The sequence below is a fragment of the Mustela nigripes genome, chromosome 1, assembly GCF_022355385.1.
Source record: "Mustela nigripes isolate SB6536 chromosome 1, MUSNIG.SB6536, whole genome shotgun sequence".
NCBI lineage: Eukaryota > Metazoa > Chordata > Mammalia > Carnivora > Mustelidae > Mustela > Mustela nigripes.
In genome coordinates this window covers 98,286,565-98,301,638 of record NC_081557.1, presented here as the reverse complement: position 1 = coordinate 98,301,638, position 15,074 = coordinate 98,286,565, and the positions used below count along the sequence as shown (strand labels likewise).

Below are 15,074 nucleotides of genomic sequence, written 5' to 3'. Positions count from 1 at the left end.
CTCTTTATGAGGTTTTATGTTTCCCTCCTTCTGAGTATTTCCCCTTACTTTCCTAATTTTGCTCAAGGAACTTAGAGTACTTTAAAGTCAGGGGGAAAAATAAATCGAAAAGGAGAAAATATTTGAACATGTAAATGATGACTGGAAAGAAGTTAAAATGATCACGGGCATGACAGGTGTGTCTCAGTTTAATTTTTAACATAGCCGCGCACCAGGGCTCTGGACCACACCACTCAACCTGACCCTTGAACAACGAGAAATGGACTTTTTACCGTACAGTACTGTAAACATATTTTTGCTTACGATTTTCTTTGTAACATTTTCTTTCTAGCTGACTTTAAGATGTAAAGATATAAAATACACATAACATAAAAGATGTGGCTTCTACAAGGTGGTTAAGTTCTGGGGGGGGAGTCCAAAAGTAAGGGGGTCAGCACCCTAACCCCTGCCTTATTTAAGGGCTGCTCAAAGGTCTGGAGGTGTTTTCTCCCCCTGGGTAATACTTCCAACTAAAACCTTCAACCAGCTAAAACCTGGTAAATAGAGTAGTCCATTATTTTTCACTGTACAAAAAAGGAAACTTGACCATATTTTCAGGCTCTCCCATGGAGATTCCGAATAGCACTTTTTTCCAGCAAGATAACACCGATCTTACAAGCACGGAGCTCCGGGTCAGGTGCTGTGCTGGGAAGGAGATTCGGTTCCACTCAGTAGCCCTACTGAACCCGGATCTATGTCAGTTAGGATTACTGACCCTGACTGGTGTCCTTTTTACCTCATTAGCTATCCTAGAAAAAGCAAATTAAGCAAGGTGATGTTGACCATTTTTCTATGATCACTTCGTGGCCTATCATGTATGAGCAAACACGCCCGCAAATAAAGTAGCATGGCTGCTTCCTGAACGCAGTGGCTAACCCGGAAGACCTCAGAAGCACCGTCTCTAAGTGCCCCACGCGTTCATTCTCCAGACACGACTAGCTCCTGCTCTGCTCCTGGGCAGAGCGCTAGTGGGAACAAACATTTTGAGGGCAGGTACCACGTCTCATTGATCAGGGCAACACACAGAAATACTTACTTATGACAAATCCTGTAGCTGAGACGGAGCTTTGGGGTGTGTCCTGGTCTTCTGTAACGAAGAGACCAACAATTCCATCTGTTAAAGTGCAGCTGAACAGTGTTGAGAGCTTGGGAGACGCTGTGCTCTGTGCTTGTCCCTGTCACAGCTCCCTGACTTCCAGCTTCCTGACTGCATCGGAGGCTCAATACGGTAGGACTGCCAGATAGAGAAAATGCCAGAACCTGAGATTTACCTATGATTTGCTGCTTCTAACACCCACATGTCCTCCAGTTCTACTCTGCTGCTTTTCTAAACCAAAGTTCTGGCCTGGATGAAATCATGTTGGAAATCATGAAATCTCCATGCCAGCTTGGGAGTCAGCCGACACCTAATCCTGCTTCTGTTCCCTCCCCGGGAGCCTGGCTCACCCCCGCCACCCTGCGGGGTGATTACAACCCTTGCTTACCTAGTCTGCATGCCTGTCCCATGATGGACACCTTTCTGAGAAGAAGCTATTCTTAATGTTGGTGGCCATTGATACGTGACGCACTGTAGCACAGGCCCGCCACATCCAGTCCCTGAAGACAGAGGTTTTTTAAAAGTTAGCAATTCCAGTTAACAAACATGGAGAAGTAGCCTTTAAAAAAAAAAAAAGAAAAGAAAAAAATCATGAGGTGCCTGGGTGGCTCAGTGGGTTAAGCCTCTGCCTTTGGCTCAGGTCATGATCTCAGGGTCCTGGGATCAAGCCCCGAGTCGGGCTCTCTGCTCAGCAGGGAGCCTGCTTCCCCCTTCTCTCTCTGCCTGCCTCTCTGCCTACTTGTGATCTGTCTGTCAAATAAATAAATAAAATCTTTAAAAAAAAAATCACGACCTCATGATCCTTGGCCGGAATGTACAATAGAAAGACAGGAAGGAGGTAGAAGAACCAAAGCAGGAAGAAGGCAAGGTAGAGAGAGCATTTTTATCATTAATCAAAGTAGAAACCCCAGCCCCTTTGGGGGGGGGGGGGCTACTAAACAAGTCGGAGTTCATCCCGGGTGTTGTGAGCATTGCCCACAGAAGACCGCAGGCTCTTCCCTCTAGCTCCCCTCACTCCGCCGGGGCTGCCTTCGTGGCTAGTCACTTCTAAGCTCTTCCCACAGCCCAGCCTCGGGGAGGACGCTGCACTTGTCGCCACATGTGTCCCGGGAAAGGACACAAAACATGCACCAGTCACGTCTAACCGTTGTGAATTCCCTGCCTCCGTGACCCTTCCGCAACCTCAGACTCTTCTCCTGCCACCTCAGTGACTTTTGCTCCCGCTTCTCAAACTCTTCCCCCGTCCCCTCCCCTCGTCAGAAAATAGGACAGAATCAACGGGGTTTGGCGGGGGGAGGGGAGTGCACCCCTGAGCCTCACACAGCTGTGTTGTCAGAACGGCTGGAAAACACCACTGAGCAAGCTGATGTTTATTCTGTTAAAGTTTGAAACCATGTTTAGTCACCTTGGGGGCTGTTTTTAAAGGCTTTATTACCGTAGTCCTCAAGGAAAAATACTGGGAGTTAAAAATGTCCTGTAAATCATATCACCGGTGAAATGATGGCATCAGTCCGGTCCCTCTCATAAAAGTCATGTTGTACACGCGTCGCCCTCTGTGTCAGGGTTGTACTCACTCCTGACAGTCGGCCCCACTTGTCCTTGCAGATCAGGAAATCCTGCGGAAGCTAGAGAAGGAGAAAATCCTGGTGTTCACGCCATCACGGCGTGTGCAGGGCAGACGCGTAGTGTGCTACGATGACCGGTTCATCGTGAAGCTGGCTTTTGAGTCAGACGGGATCATCGTGTCTAATGACAACTACAGGGACCTGGCCAATGAGAAACCCGAGTGGAAGAAGTTCATAGATGAGCGACTATTGATGTATTCCTTCGTCAACGACAAGTAAGTGACCCCGCTCACGGACCCCCGGGGGTCCCGCCGCCCTGGCCATCCGGGCCAGCTGCGGCCTGAGCGCTCGCCCCGCCGGCCAAAGACCAGACCCAAGACACGTCTCTTCCCGTGGCTGACTCACCCTCTGCTCCTCCGTGGGAGGAAGGAAGCCGTGTAGGAGGGACAGGGCCCATGCAGCAGGGCGTGCACACAGCCCGTCTGTCAGAACCGAGAGGGATGGTTCTGGAACAGATCAACCCCCAAGACACTGCCTTTCCAAAGCTACCCAGAGCCTTACATCTATTTTTAAGTTATGTGATTTTTTAAATCCTATTCTAGTGGTAAGACTCCAGTCACCACTGGAGTTGGTAAATGGGCAGAGCACCATAAAAAAGCAGTCTCCTGAGAGCTAAGTTTATTGACAAATGAGGGGGGCAGGTTCACCTGTTGGTAATCAAAAATGCAAACTAAATCTACAAAGAACCTGTCTTTCACCCATTTAATTCACAGAAATATTTTTGCATGTGCTTTGTCCTGTTAAAGATGGAACGAAACTGTTCACACAGTTTGCCGTAGGTCAGCAGAAGCCTTGGAAGTACGCGTACCCTCTCAGGCCCTCATCTCCTTTCTGGGAGTATATCTGAGGGAAAAAGACCAGATAGGTTAATTTCTGTATTTTTTTATAATTGCAACAATTCAGAGGCAGCTAAAGCTACAGCAGAGAAGTTGGTTAAGCCACTCTGCACCTAGTAGAATATTCTCTGGCTCTTTGATTAGGAGCATGAAGTCTCTTGAGAAACATGGACATTTATGTGTTAAAAAGACAAAACACAAAATTATATTTGTGTTTGGGAAATGTGTATGCATACAGAAACAACTCAAATGCAACACATAAATGAAAAATAATTGTATTCAGGTCATAGGATTGAGGGACTCTTCTGTTCTTAATAATGCTGCCACGTTGACGCTCCCCTAAGAGTTGGTCTAACATTCACATGTTCTGGGTAACTGCTTGGCCCATTTCAGATTCTACCACTGACCTCACAAGTAGCACAACTCCTCAGCTGTAACTCCTTCCTGTCGTGCTGTGCAGGCTGGGAACTCCTGTGTCCGGGAGATTTTGTCCATCTCTGCCGAGGCACAAAGAGAATGGGCAGTCTCAGCTGTGCCATGTGAGCTCACATCAAAGTCCGCTAATTAGGAAAGTGTATTAATCTGCAGAAATTAATACCTGAAGGGCCCACTGTCCGGAAGACGAGCGCGGGGGTACGCACGGCCTCGGGCCTGGACTGGGGCTGGGCCGGTGTCCATCTTCCCGTCCACTGCTCCTTGCTCACCCGGCCTCTGTCCTGGACAGGATCAAGGCTCACAGCGCCCTCCTAAAATGGCCTGGTGCTGTTTTCTGAGGTCCTTACAGAATCCCGAGGCTGACAGGAAGAAAGAATTCATGAGACCATGCAAAGCTCAAAACTTAGTTGAGTTAAAACCAATACAAGTTCAGCTTGACATGTTTCACTTTTGTGCTCATTAAGGAAATTCTGTGTACTGAGATTCTTTACTCCATAGACAATGAATCGAAAGACTTGATGGAAAATGTTTTAGGGGCACCTGGGTGGCTCAGTGGGTTAAATCCTCTGCCTTCAGCTCAGGTCATGATCTCAGGATCCTGGGATCAAGCCCCACATTGGGCTCTCTGCTCGGCAGGGAGCCTCCTTCCTCCTCTCTCTCTCTCTTTCTCTCTCTGCCTGCTTGTGATCTCTGTCTGTCAAATAAATAAATCAAATCTCCAAAAAAAAAAAAAATGTCCTTAGAGTGAATCAATCTCTACCTTCTGTCTTCAGAATTAAATTATCAACCTCCTACTCAGGGATCACTTTTCGTTCTATCCCTGACAGGTTCATGCCCCCTGATGACCCTCTTGGCAGACACGGCCCCAGCCTGGATAATTTTCTGAGGAAGAAACCTATCGTTCCTGAACACAAAAAGCAGCCTTGTCCATACGGTAACTTTCCTTAGAACTATTTAATATACGCCTTCAGAGCACAGTCTGTTGTTAAACTTTTGTTACTAAAAATAAACGTGTTATGTTTTGGACAGCATAGTATGTGGTTCTTTGGATTGTGATTAAATTTAAGAAAACATCTTAGCCGTGAAAAAACGTTATTATTTTTACCTAGTCAAGTTCAATGCAGATGCATTTCCCAAAGTTAAAACGTGGTTCCAAAAACTCCGCTAGTCCAGGCAGGTCAAAATGTGGAGTTCTGACCTCGAGCCACACCTCAGACGGGCAGGGATGAGCGCGTCGCCACGGTGCGCGTGGCTCTCCAGAACAGAAGGTCCCACTTCTGAAGCCAGACGGGAAGAGGATGGGCAGGGAGGAGGTGAGGGCGCAGGGCATTAACCCAACCCTCGGGAGGTGACTCAGTCACCCGGCCAGTGGGTCGGTCGCTCTAGAGAGGACCGAAGCGGGGACGACGGAGAGGGGCAGGTCTCCCGAGGAAGGGACAGAGGAGCAACTTCGTGTCCCTTCCATTTCCGCCTTCGTCTCCCGAGTTACAGCAGTCGTGCCAGACTGAGCCGCCGGGGCCCCGTGGGGCGCTCCTTTGCCTAATCGATGTTCCTCTCCGTAGGGAAGAAGTGCACCTACGGCCACAAGTGCAAATACTACCATCCCGAGCGGGGCAGCCAGCCGCAGCGCTCGGTGGCCGACGAGCTTCGGGCCATGTCTAGAAACACCGCGGCCAAAACGGCCAACGAGGGAGGGCTGGTGAAGAGCAACAGTGTGCCCTGCAGCACGAAAGCCGACGGCACCACCGACGCCAAGCGCGGTGCTCCCAAGAGGCAGTCGGACCCCAGCATAAGGACCCAAGTCTACCAAGACCTCGAGGAAAAGCTTCCCACCAAAAACAAATTGGAAACCAGGTCTGTCCCTTCTTTAGTCAGTATCCCGGCTACTTCCACCGCAAAACCCCAAAGCGCTCCGTCTCTAAGCAATGGCCTTCCATCTGGAGTTCACTTCCCACCTCAGGATCAAAGACCACAGGGACAATATCCTCCGCTGATGATGGCAACCAAAAATCACGGAACGCCAATGCCTTACGAACAGTATCCCAAGTGCGACTCGCCCGTGGACATCGGATACTATTCCATGTTGAACGCGTACTCCAACCTGAGCATCTCAGGCCCACGAAGTCCCGAAAGGCGTTTCTCCCTGGACACAGATTACAGGATCAGCTCTGTCGCCTCTGACTGCAGTAGCGAAGGGAGCATGAGCTGTGGGAGCAGTGATTCCTACGTGGGGTACAACGACCGGTCCTACGTCAGCTCGCCCGACCCTCAGCTGGAAGAGAGTCTCAAGTGTCAACACATGCACCCGCACAGCCGCCTTAACTCCCAGCCCTTCCTGCAGACTTTCCACGACCCCCTAGCTAGAGTGCAAAGTTACAGTCACGAAGAACCAAAGTACCATCACAAGCCTCCTCTGCCCCACCTGGCCGTGCACCTGCCGCACCCCGCGGCGGGCGCGCGCTCCAGCTGCCCCGGAGACTACCCCTCCCCGCCCGGCTCCGCGCACTCCAAGGCGCCGCACCTGGGCCGCTCGCTGGTGGCCACGCGGCTGGACAGCATCTCGGACTCGCGGCTGTACGACAGCTCTCCCTCCCGACCGAGGAAGCCTTACTCCCACCAGGACGGGCTGGCGAGCTGGGAGCGGCAGAGCTACGGCCTGGACGCCTATGGCTACCGGCAGACCTACTCCCTGCCCGACAACCCCACGCAGCCGGGCTACGAGCAGTTCCCCTTCCAGAGCCTCCCCGAGCTGCCGGAGCCCGCGTGGCGCGTCCCCTACTGCGCGGTGCCGCCGGACGCCCCGCGGTACCAGGACAACCGAGAGAAGATCTACATCAACCTGTGCAACATCTTCCCCCCGGACCTCGTGCGGACGGTCATGAAGCGGAACCCGCACGTGACAGACGCCCAGCAGCTGGCCGCCGCCATCCTCGTGGAGAAGTCGCAGCTGGGCTACTGAGAGACGATGCATCTTCGTGGTGTTTAGTAGTTTTTTGTTCAGCTCAAATGCTGAGGGAGGTTTGCTACAATAGCACACGTGATCTCCTTGGCGCAAGGAGGTTATATAGTATCCATTTATGTGAACTACTGTATCATGGAATCTGGACGTAGAGCCCCCCAGAGCGGAAGTGGCACGGGATCGCTTTACATCCAAACTTTTTTTTAAAACCTTTCCTTTTTAAAAGCTCTCTCCTCGGCTGGAAGTTGTTCCAGTTTGATTTATTAGATGTCTCTGTGATCTTTGATATTAATCTTTGGTGCATCAGGGGTTTATATGCAGCACTTTTTATCCTTGTTTCGTGTTTTATTACCTTGGTGTTTGTCTATCAATTGCAAGCAATTACAATACTTTCCGAATGTCGGACCTTTGACTAGACCCTAGCCAACTATTTTTGCAAGCCAAGCTTAATTGGAATCTTTTACAGCTTTTTAAGTTATTTTTATTTGGGGAAGGTGGGCTTCTTTGTGCTATAATCATTATTTATAGAAACAAAGATATACTACAGCACTGACTTTATATTTTAAACAAAATGTAAGTTACCAGTTTATATGGAAATGGGTAACAGTCTATATTAGAATGATTTACAGTACGGCACTTTTCATTGTTTTGTTTTTGTTTGGATTTTTTTTTTCCCTCCCCGTTAGGTAATTAGTTAATTTAATATGGTTGACTTAAAGGAAAGCAGATGCAATCAATGGAAAAAGTTGTTTCCATTTTTTTTTTTTTTTAAGAAGGCATAAGCCGTAACTGTGCCAGTTTAGAGCTTTGTGACCCAGCGCTGATGTGCTTCTAGGCAGTAGAAAATGGAACTGAATTCCCAGATTCTCATTAACCTGTATTTTTAATGTGTTCGTCCTTTTTGTTTCGGGGCACAGCAAGACTGGATAAAAGAACCCTTTCACAGTACTTGCCTGTTTTTAATGAATCTAATTATTCTCAATGCAACTTTTATATTTAATATACTCTTCGCTTTCCTGCTATTTATCAAGGCTGGCCTGAGGTGGGTGTATGTGTTGAGGATATGCAAAATTTATTGATACTGCACTATAGGAAGGGTGGTGGAGGCATTTTAAGTGGTAACTTAAAAATGTTTGTAAGATACTGTATATTTTCCATTTTCCTGAAGGTAGTTTTTGGGGGGCCTGTTATATTATTAAGGCCAGATTCTTGCCACAAATAGTGTAGTTTTAGCTACAGACTAAAGTCTGTTCTAGTATTAGTAAGGGATATTTCTGGTTTCAAAGTGGGTTTTGCTAGATGGGAATTCCTTTTTGTTCTCAGCAGACAGACCTTTGCATTGAGGGTAGAGGGTCGTGTACCTCACACGACTTCACTGTCGCCTCCAGGCTCCGAATTTCACTTTGCATGACAGACTCCTAGTCTGTGTCTGTGTCTGCCTCGATGCCCTGGGTATTCTGACCATTCTCCATGCTACAGTTGGAAGTAAAGCCCTGAAAAAGCCAGAAAGTACCTTTTACTGTTGATACAAATTGTATCTTTTTAACTATAAGAACTATTTTGATTTGTAGATCTAGTGAAAACACAAATGTGTAACTATGATTAGACTTTTGGGCAACATTTTATCCCTTATTTAAGTACAAATTTTTAACGTAAAATTGAGGTCTAGGATAGGGTAGAAAAATAAAAGTAACAATTTAGGTAAATAAAAGTGTCTGTCTTAGTTTTATAGACTATATTAAAATATATTCAATACAGTTATTGGCATTTTCTTTCTCCTAAAACTTACCTAGTGAGAACTTAAAAATAAAGGTAAAATGCTGCCTGAAAATAATGTCCAAGCACCTTTGACTAGGATAACATTTTCACTACTTGTGTGACACTGTGTGTTGCATGAAGTAGGATTTGGGTATACAGTAAATGCTTCTAAAAGGCATTGTGCATATTGACATATCCAATAATCTGAACCGTGTTCAGCAAACTTAATTCAGGAAAGTGGTGTTCTACACAATTACTGGTGGTGTGGAGCTGAGTGTGGCCCTCCTCTGGACCCAGAAACAATGCAGACGTTGCCACACACACCATCTGAGCGAGGTCTGGGGGCGACCCTGCTCGCTTTGTCAAGCTCTTCTCCCTGATTCCGTCGGTCACTCTCCGTAGAACAAGTTTAAGTGTAGGAGTAAACGAGTGCCAAAACTAGGGTTACAGATGTGGAGTACCTTTTCTTTTAGTCCTGTTCTAAGCCTTTTCTTTTTTTTTTCCAGTATGAAATCCTTTTTAAATTGTAGGTTTCGCTCCCATTTTCGTCACGTTAGCATTTTCACTCTCTGAAGACTCTGCCAAAGTGCACTAAACCTGTTTCAGTGAGATCGCCCATGCTGCGGATCTCACTTTTAGTCTGAGCTCCTCGTGGTGTCCGCTTACTGTCTGTTGCCGCTCCGTGCGTTCCGGACTGGGGGAGGGGAGTGCAGCTCGCCACTACCTGTCCCGAAGTGAATAGCCCTCAACTGCTCACACCGAAATCCTTCAGTATAGTGACCTGTTAGGGAAGAAAGAGCAGTTTTCTTAGGTCAAGCGGACAAGGTGTCCCCCTCCCTTTTTCTTTTCTTTTTTTTTTTTAAACACCCGTGTTGCTTTCAGAGCTTAAGAATGAGATTTTTGGCAGAGTTTTGATACAGCAAATTCTTAATTCTCTAAAGCAATAAGTAAAAGGATCCATCACTAAATTAAATCCATAGCTGACTCCGAACCTTCGTTGTAGCCAAAACTTTAACCTTAATCCTATCTTCTACCAGCCGTGCTAGTAGGTAACTGGAGAGGGAGGGGTTAGCAGAGAAACTGCCCAGAGTGGTCCACTGATGGGAGAGAAAGAATTTGGATTGGAATATTCTGCCCCCGAACGCTGGACAGTTGACTGTCCTTTCCCCAGTAATTAGCTGGTTCACTGTCTCTGTGTCTCCATACAGAGGGAGCAGCATGCAGCTGGCCAAATCTTGGCCCTCACGGTTTCCTCCCTGTGCGCGATACGTCCGTTTTTCCGTCCGTTTATGACCTCTGTATCCTGATAGAGTTTGTCTCTGACCTCAACATTTGAAAGAAACGCATGCCAGTATCCAGTGTGTGAGGATACTGGTAGAAACTTGAACTTTGTGCTTTTATGAAATTTCCTTTATGAGAATATGTAATATAACTTTAAAAAGAGCATTTTTATATGTATATACATACATGCCTACATACTTGTCCTGAAGTATTACAGACGGGAGAGGGTGTCACGCCGTTGGTGGCTCACCTTCGTTCCCTCCGTTGGACTCTGTCTGACTTGTGGAGGACCAAGCCTGGAGTCTGGAGGACCAACCATAAGATTCTAGAACCACTTGAATGGAAAGCAACTCTTCAGTGGTTTTATTCCTGGTATTTTTAAAGAGTTATTTTGATAATTTTAATAGAATGTGTAATTTTAAAACACACAAAAAACTTAAAGTAGTATTGATTATACAGATAATTATTTAACATGTCTTTTACGGTTGTATCTATGTATATGGACAGTAATATATTTATAAAACAAATATACTTTACGTTGTAGCTCTTAGTTTGTGATAGGTTAGATAGGGCTTGAGATATGTATGTGTGTGTGCTTTGAAAACTCTCAAGCTGTCCCCTCTCCTCCTCCCCCCCCCCCCCCCGCCATTTAATGGCACTGGCCCTAAGGTAGATTTGTTTCTGTTCTCGTTTTTGCTCTCCGACTGACTTACTCAAGGCGAGCTTTCTAGGTCTAACACCCACAAATAAAATGGAAGTGTCAAATCCAGGAACTACACATGTACATTAGTGTCAGAGAAAGTGGAGCTGATCAAAGTTAGAGAAACACGCGGTGTTTCCAATGGGCCTGGCCAGCTCCCGAGGGCAGGGACTGACCAACTCTCTCAGTCACGGATCAGGCAGGAACTAGTCCGGGCCTGGGGAATCCTCTGGTTTCTCCAACCTGCTCACCGCTGCTCACACAGCACAGAAGCCGCCGCAGACCAGAGTGTCAGTGAGCAGGGTAGCTGTGCGGGCTGGGCTGGTGGGCAGAGTTCGAGCATCCCTGTCCCAGGGGGAGGAAACCCAGCATGGCTCAGCCGGAAGTTCTGACCCATGATAATACAAGAAATGAGAAGTGTTTCAGCTGACATTCAAACACAATGTTATTACTGATGGCCTTCAAAAGAGGATTTCGAGATGGCCCTATTAAAGCATCTTAATTTCCTTGTTTCTTCTGTGATGTCCATTACTTACTTATTAGAGATACTTCTCAGTGTTAAACCGCACACAAAAAAAGCATTCTGTCAACAGATGTTTTAATAAGTATTGAAGTTTTTTCATGAACTTTGTATTTCTATTGATAAATGGGAATACCTTACCTACATTTCATTTTTTAAGGGCCTCACGGACCAAAAATTCTGTTGTACTTTGACAATTAGCATGTAATTAGCCACAAAATATTTTAAAGACTGTGTTTGTCAGTTACATCTTTCTGCTGGTTTTTTGACTTCTAAAAAATGACAGATGTGCCCTTCTTTAAAAATGGTTTTAAAGAAGAAAAATATATTGTAATTTCACATACTATAGCTTTATTCTGTAAGATTAAAAATTGTGACTAGTGTAATTGTAGCTAAAATGTGCATTTGCTGTTTGTGACTCTTAAGAAACCAAGCGTATCCCTGCTTTCTCTGTCCAGACCTTTAGTATAGATCTTTTTAGACACCTTAGGACTGTCGTTGGTGAACGATATTGTTGACACGATCATGTGTGATTTTAAATTCATTGAAACTACATACTGCTGACCGTGTTCGTTCTCAGTGCTTGATAAATTGTGTTGACATTATAACATTTTCATAAGATCATTAAATAGTTTTGAACGTTACCATCCACTTCAGTCATACTTTCTTTTAAAATTGGAATACAATGCTAGCTTTTTAAGTGTTTACGGTTCAAAATGGTTATTTTTTTCTTTAAATGCCATCTGTTAACCTTCTCTTTATTTTGTCACAGTCACACTGTTATGTATTAGGAGTAGCTTTTTCCCTATGGTCCCTAGTCTGAAGATTTAAAAACAGTTTAAGGGTTTGACCCTTTGGCAGTTAATTTTTTTTTTGAAAAGTCTGTCCATCTTTTAATTCAGTCTGATAAAATTTGCAAAACTTCACTTTTAAAACTTACCAAGTTGACCAACTGTCTGTATAAGGTATTTCAGTTGAATAACTGTTGTCCATTAAAGCTTTCAACGCCTCTCTTACTTAAAGCATCGTATGTCTCAAGGGAAGAAAAAAAAAATAAGACTGAAAAACAATGGCTTGTTTTTATACAGTGTATGTTTTAGATCTTCTGTTTTTTGAAATTATATGTTTCCTACCTAACACAAAATACCCACAAACACGCAGACCTCCTCAGAGACCTAAACCCACCGCTGCTGCTCGCAAACCGGATGACGGATCTCATTGTTTCCTGTTAGACTGTCCCCGCCCCGCCCCCAACCCTAGTCCTATGCTGATGGAATTTCCAATTTGGTCCCTCCAACTTTTCTTATAGGAAAATAAGGTAAAGAATGTTTAGAACAACCATCCAACAAACCGATGCAATTTTGTTTATCCTCTGTTTGTTCTCTGTGTCTCTGTCATGGAATTTTTACAACTCCAAAAAGCAGTATTTGAGACTTACTGGAAATCCATATCAGAACAGCGATGTGAATCTGCCACTGAGAAAAAAAAAAATTAAAAATATCTTTTTTTTAATGGTGGTTTGTTTGTGTGTCATGACAACATTGACCTCCTACAGCAGCACAGATGCTAAGTAATCAGGAACCCCTTTCTCTAGTCCCGCCGTTTGCCTACAGGCCGTGGTTAGGAACACAGGATACACACATGTTCATTACCAATGGGTCAGAGCCATCATTAACTCATGGGAAAATTGGAATTAAAGGCCAAAGATAACTAGTCATTCCTCACTATTCTAATAATTTCCCACCAGTCATTAACCTAAGCTTCTTAGGGCCTTCTGCATCATCTTGTGACCTGATGAGGTCTCTGTTGTATGTGTCTTGTTTGCTGCTCCCTCCCTGGCATGAATCAAGCTTAGGATCCCACTAATGCCTACTCTAAGTAGGTTCACCTCTCATTTGATACCCACTGGGAATTGAAAATAGTCTGTCATCTGTAGTCACAAATCCAAAATGGTCTCCTGATCTTCAGGATCTAGCATACTCATGTTCTAGGTCTATGTCTAAGGAACTTCTCTTTCCAGATCAGGATTTTTTTCCCTCCATTGTTTTTCAGTTTTTCATTTTGCTTCTTGATTTTTTTGTTTTTGTTTTTGTTTTTGCTACAATCACCATTTGTCAGGTGTTTTCTTTCCCCCTCCCTCTTCCCCGTAAGCTCTTTACTTGGGATCCAGAGTGAGGGGATTCCTCTCCTCGCCGGCAGCAGATCTAACTGTGGTGCCCAGCTGTAGCAGCAGAGAAGGCAGCAAGTTCTAAGTCTGTGTGAGGCCGGAGGGGCGGGACAGGCTCCGGGGAGGCGCCCAAGGAGGCAGCCCCGTGGGCTAGCGCCCATCGCTTAATCCTCCCCGTCTCGTTCCTCCGTCTCATTGCTCCTTCCTCAGAGCAAGGATTCACATCCTGATGAATCAAGTCATGCTGGAAAAAGAGAGAGTTGAGACAGCAACTCAGAGGTTGAGTTTATTTACAACAACAATACCTATCACAGGGTCTCTCACCAGTTCAACACCTATGAACATTTGTGCCTCAGCCACAGATGCTGTTTTAAAGATTTGTTTTAGAGAAAGAAAGCAAGCAGGGGGGAGGCAGAGGGTGAGGGAGAGAACCTTAAGCAGTCCCCACACCCACCACAGAGCCCAAGGCGGGGCTCAATCCCACCACCCTGAGCTCATGACCTGAGCTGAAATGGAGAATCAGATGCTTAACTGAGCCACCTAGGCACTACTTGGCCTTAAGATTTTTTTAAAGCAACTTTTTAAGAACTGCATTCCTCTCCATGCCACTCTCAGAACTGGCACTGGCGTCCACCCTCTGTGTGCAGAGACGGGCAGATTAGTGACCAGAGAGAACCACCACCTCATCTGTGGCCTGTTAGGACCAAGTCAGACCCTCTGCACTCGCACATGCATGTGAGAGTTGACCTAGTCCTGGTTCTGCAAATGCGAAGCACATAAACGGTAGAAGGCAGTGCATTCTTTTCTGTTTCCAATCATGCGCAGTGCCCTTCTTAGGCATCCTTCGAGAAGCCCCCTTTAGTGCATGGGCTCTCACAATGCCCACCGTAAACACGACATCTTTCATATGAAGGGGCTGCCATTGGCAGTTCCCAGGCCTTCTATTTGCACAAATCCAGCCTGAGACTAGAGCCAGACAAGTTTAATTAGGTGGCCCAGCAGATACCCTTCGGTTCCCCAGGAGAGCTCAGTGAGGGGCAGAATTCTCCAAACGCAGGAAGTACGAAGCTTACGAAATGCACTTTTCACCCACCTAATGCCCTGCCCTTCTCGCTCTTGCCCGGAAGCCTCTGTGGGCCAGCGACCCAGCTGGGCCACCCCCTGGCACTGTGAGCCCCGCCAGCACCCCACACTGGGCGCCAGGACATGGGCTTCTCCACCCCCAGGCTTCATGACTCCTTTCTCCCCTCCACTTTCCAAACCCGTAATTATCATTCATTTCGGGCAACGCTCAAGTACGCACATGGGAAGACTCACGGAGATGGCAAACACAATCGTCACCGCCCGAAGAGCTCTTCACTCCAGCCCGGGAGGAGACCTGCGGGGTTGTGCATGACACCGAATGAACACGGCGAGGACCCAGCACGCTGCAAGGCACGAATGCAAGGCGCCTGGAGATGCCGGGAATTCAGAATCCGTCAAGGGAGATGCAGAGCACATGCACATTCTTCTAGCTCAAGCTCAACTTCATGGCCTCTGTGCACTCAGGGAGGCATACAGCCATGGGCGGGGCCCACAGCCGTGGATGGGACCGAGTGGGACCGGAGGCCACCCCTGGCCTCGGGGCAGCGCAGCGATGCACCACCAGTCCCAGGGGC

General features: G+C 46.6%; 1 protein-coding gene across 2 annotated transcripts in view; it reads left to right on the top strand.

The window, feature by feature from the left end:
• ZC3H12C (zinc finger CCCH-type containing 12C) overlaps positions 1 to 12,761 on the top strand; it is a 75,032-nt gene extending 62,271 nt beyond the window's left edge. For both annotated transcript variants that reach the window (XM_059417845.1, XM_059417854.1), the window contains exons 4-6: positions 2,741 to 2,975; positions 4,859 to 4,965; positions 5,594 to 12,761. In XM_059417845.1, coding sequence (XP_059273828.1) covers positions 2,741 to 2,975; positions 4,859 to 4,965; positions 5,594 to 6,990 — 1,739 coding nt within the window. In that variant the 3' untranslated portion in view covers positions 6,991 to 12,761. The remainder of the gene's footprint in view (positions 1 to 2,740; positions 2,976 to 4,858; positions 4,966 to 5,593) is intronic.
• Positions 12,762 to 15,074: the final 2,313 nt, after the last annotated feature.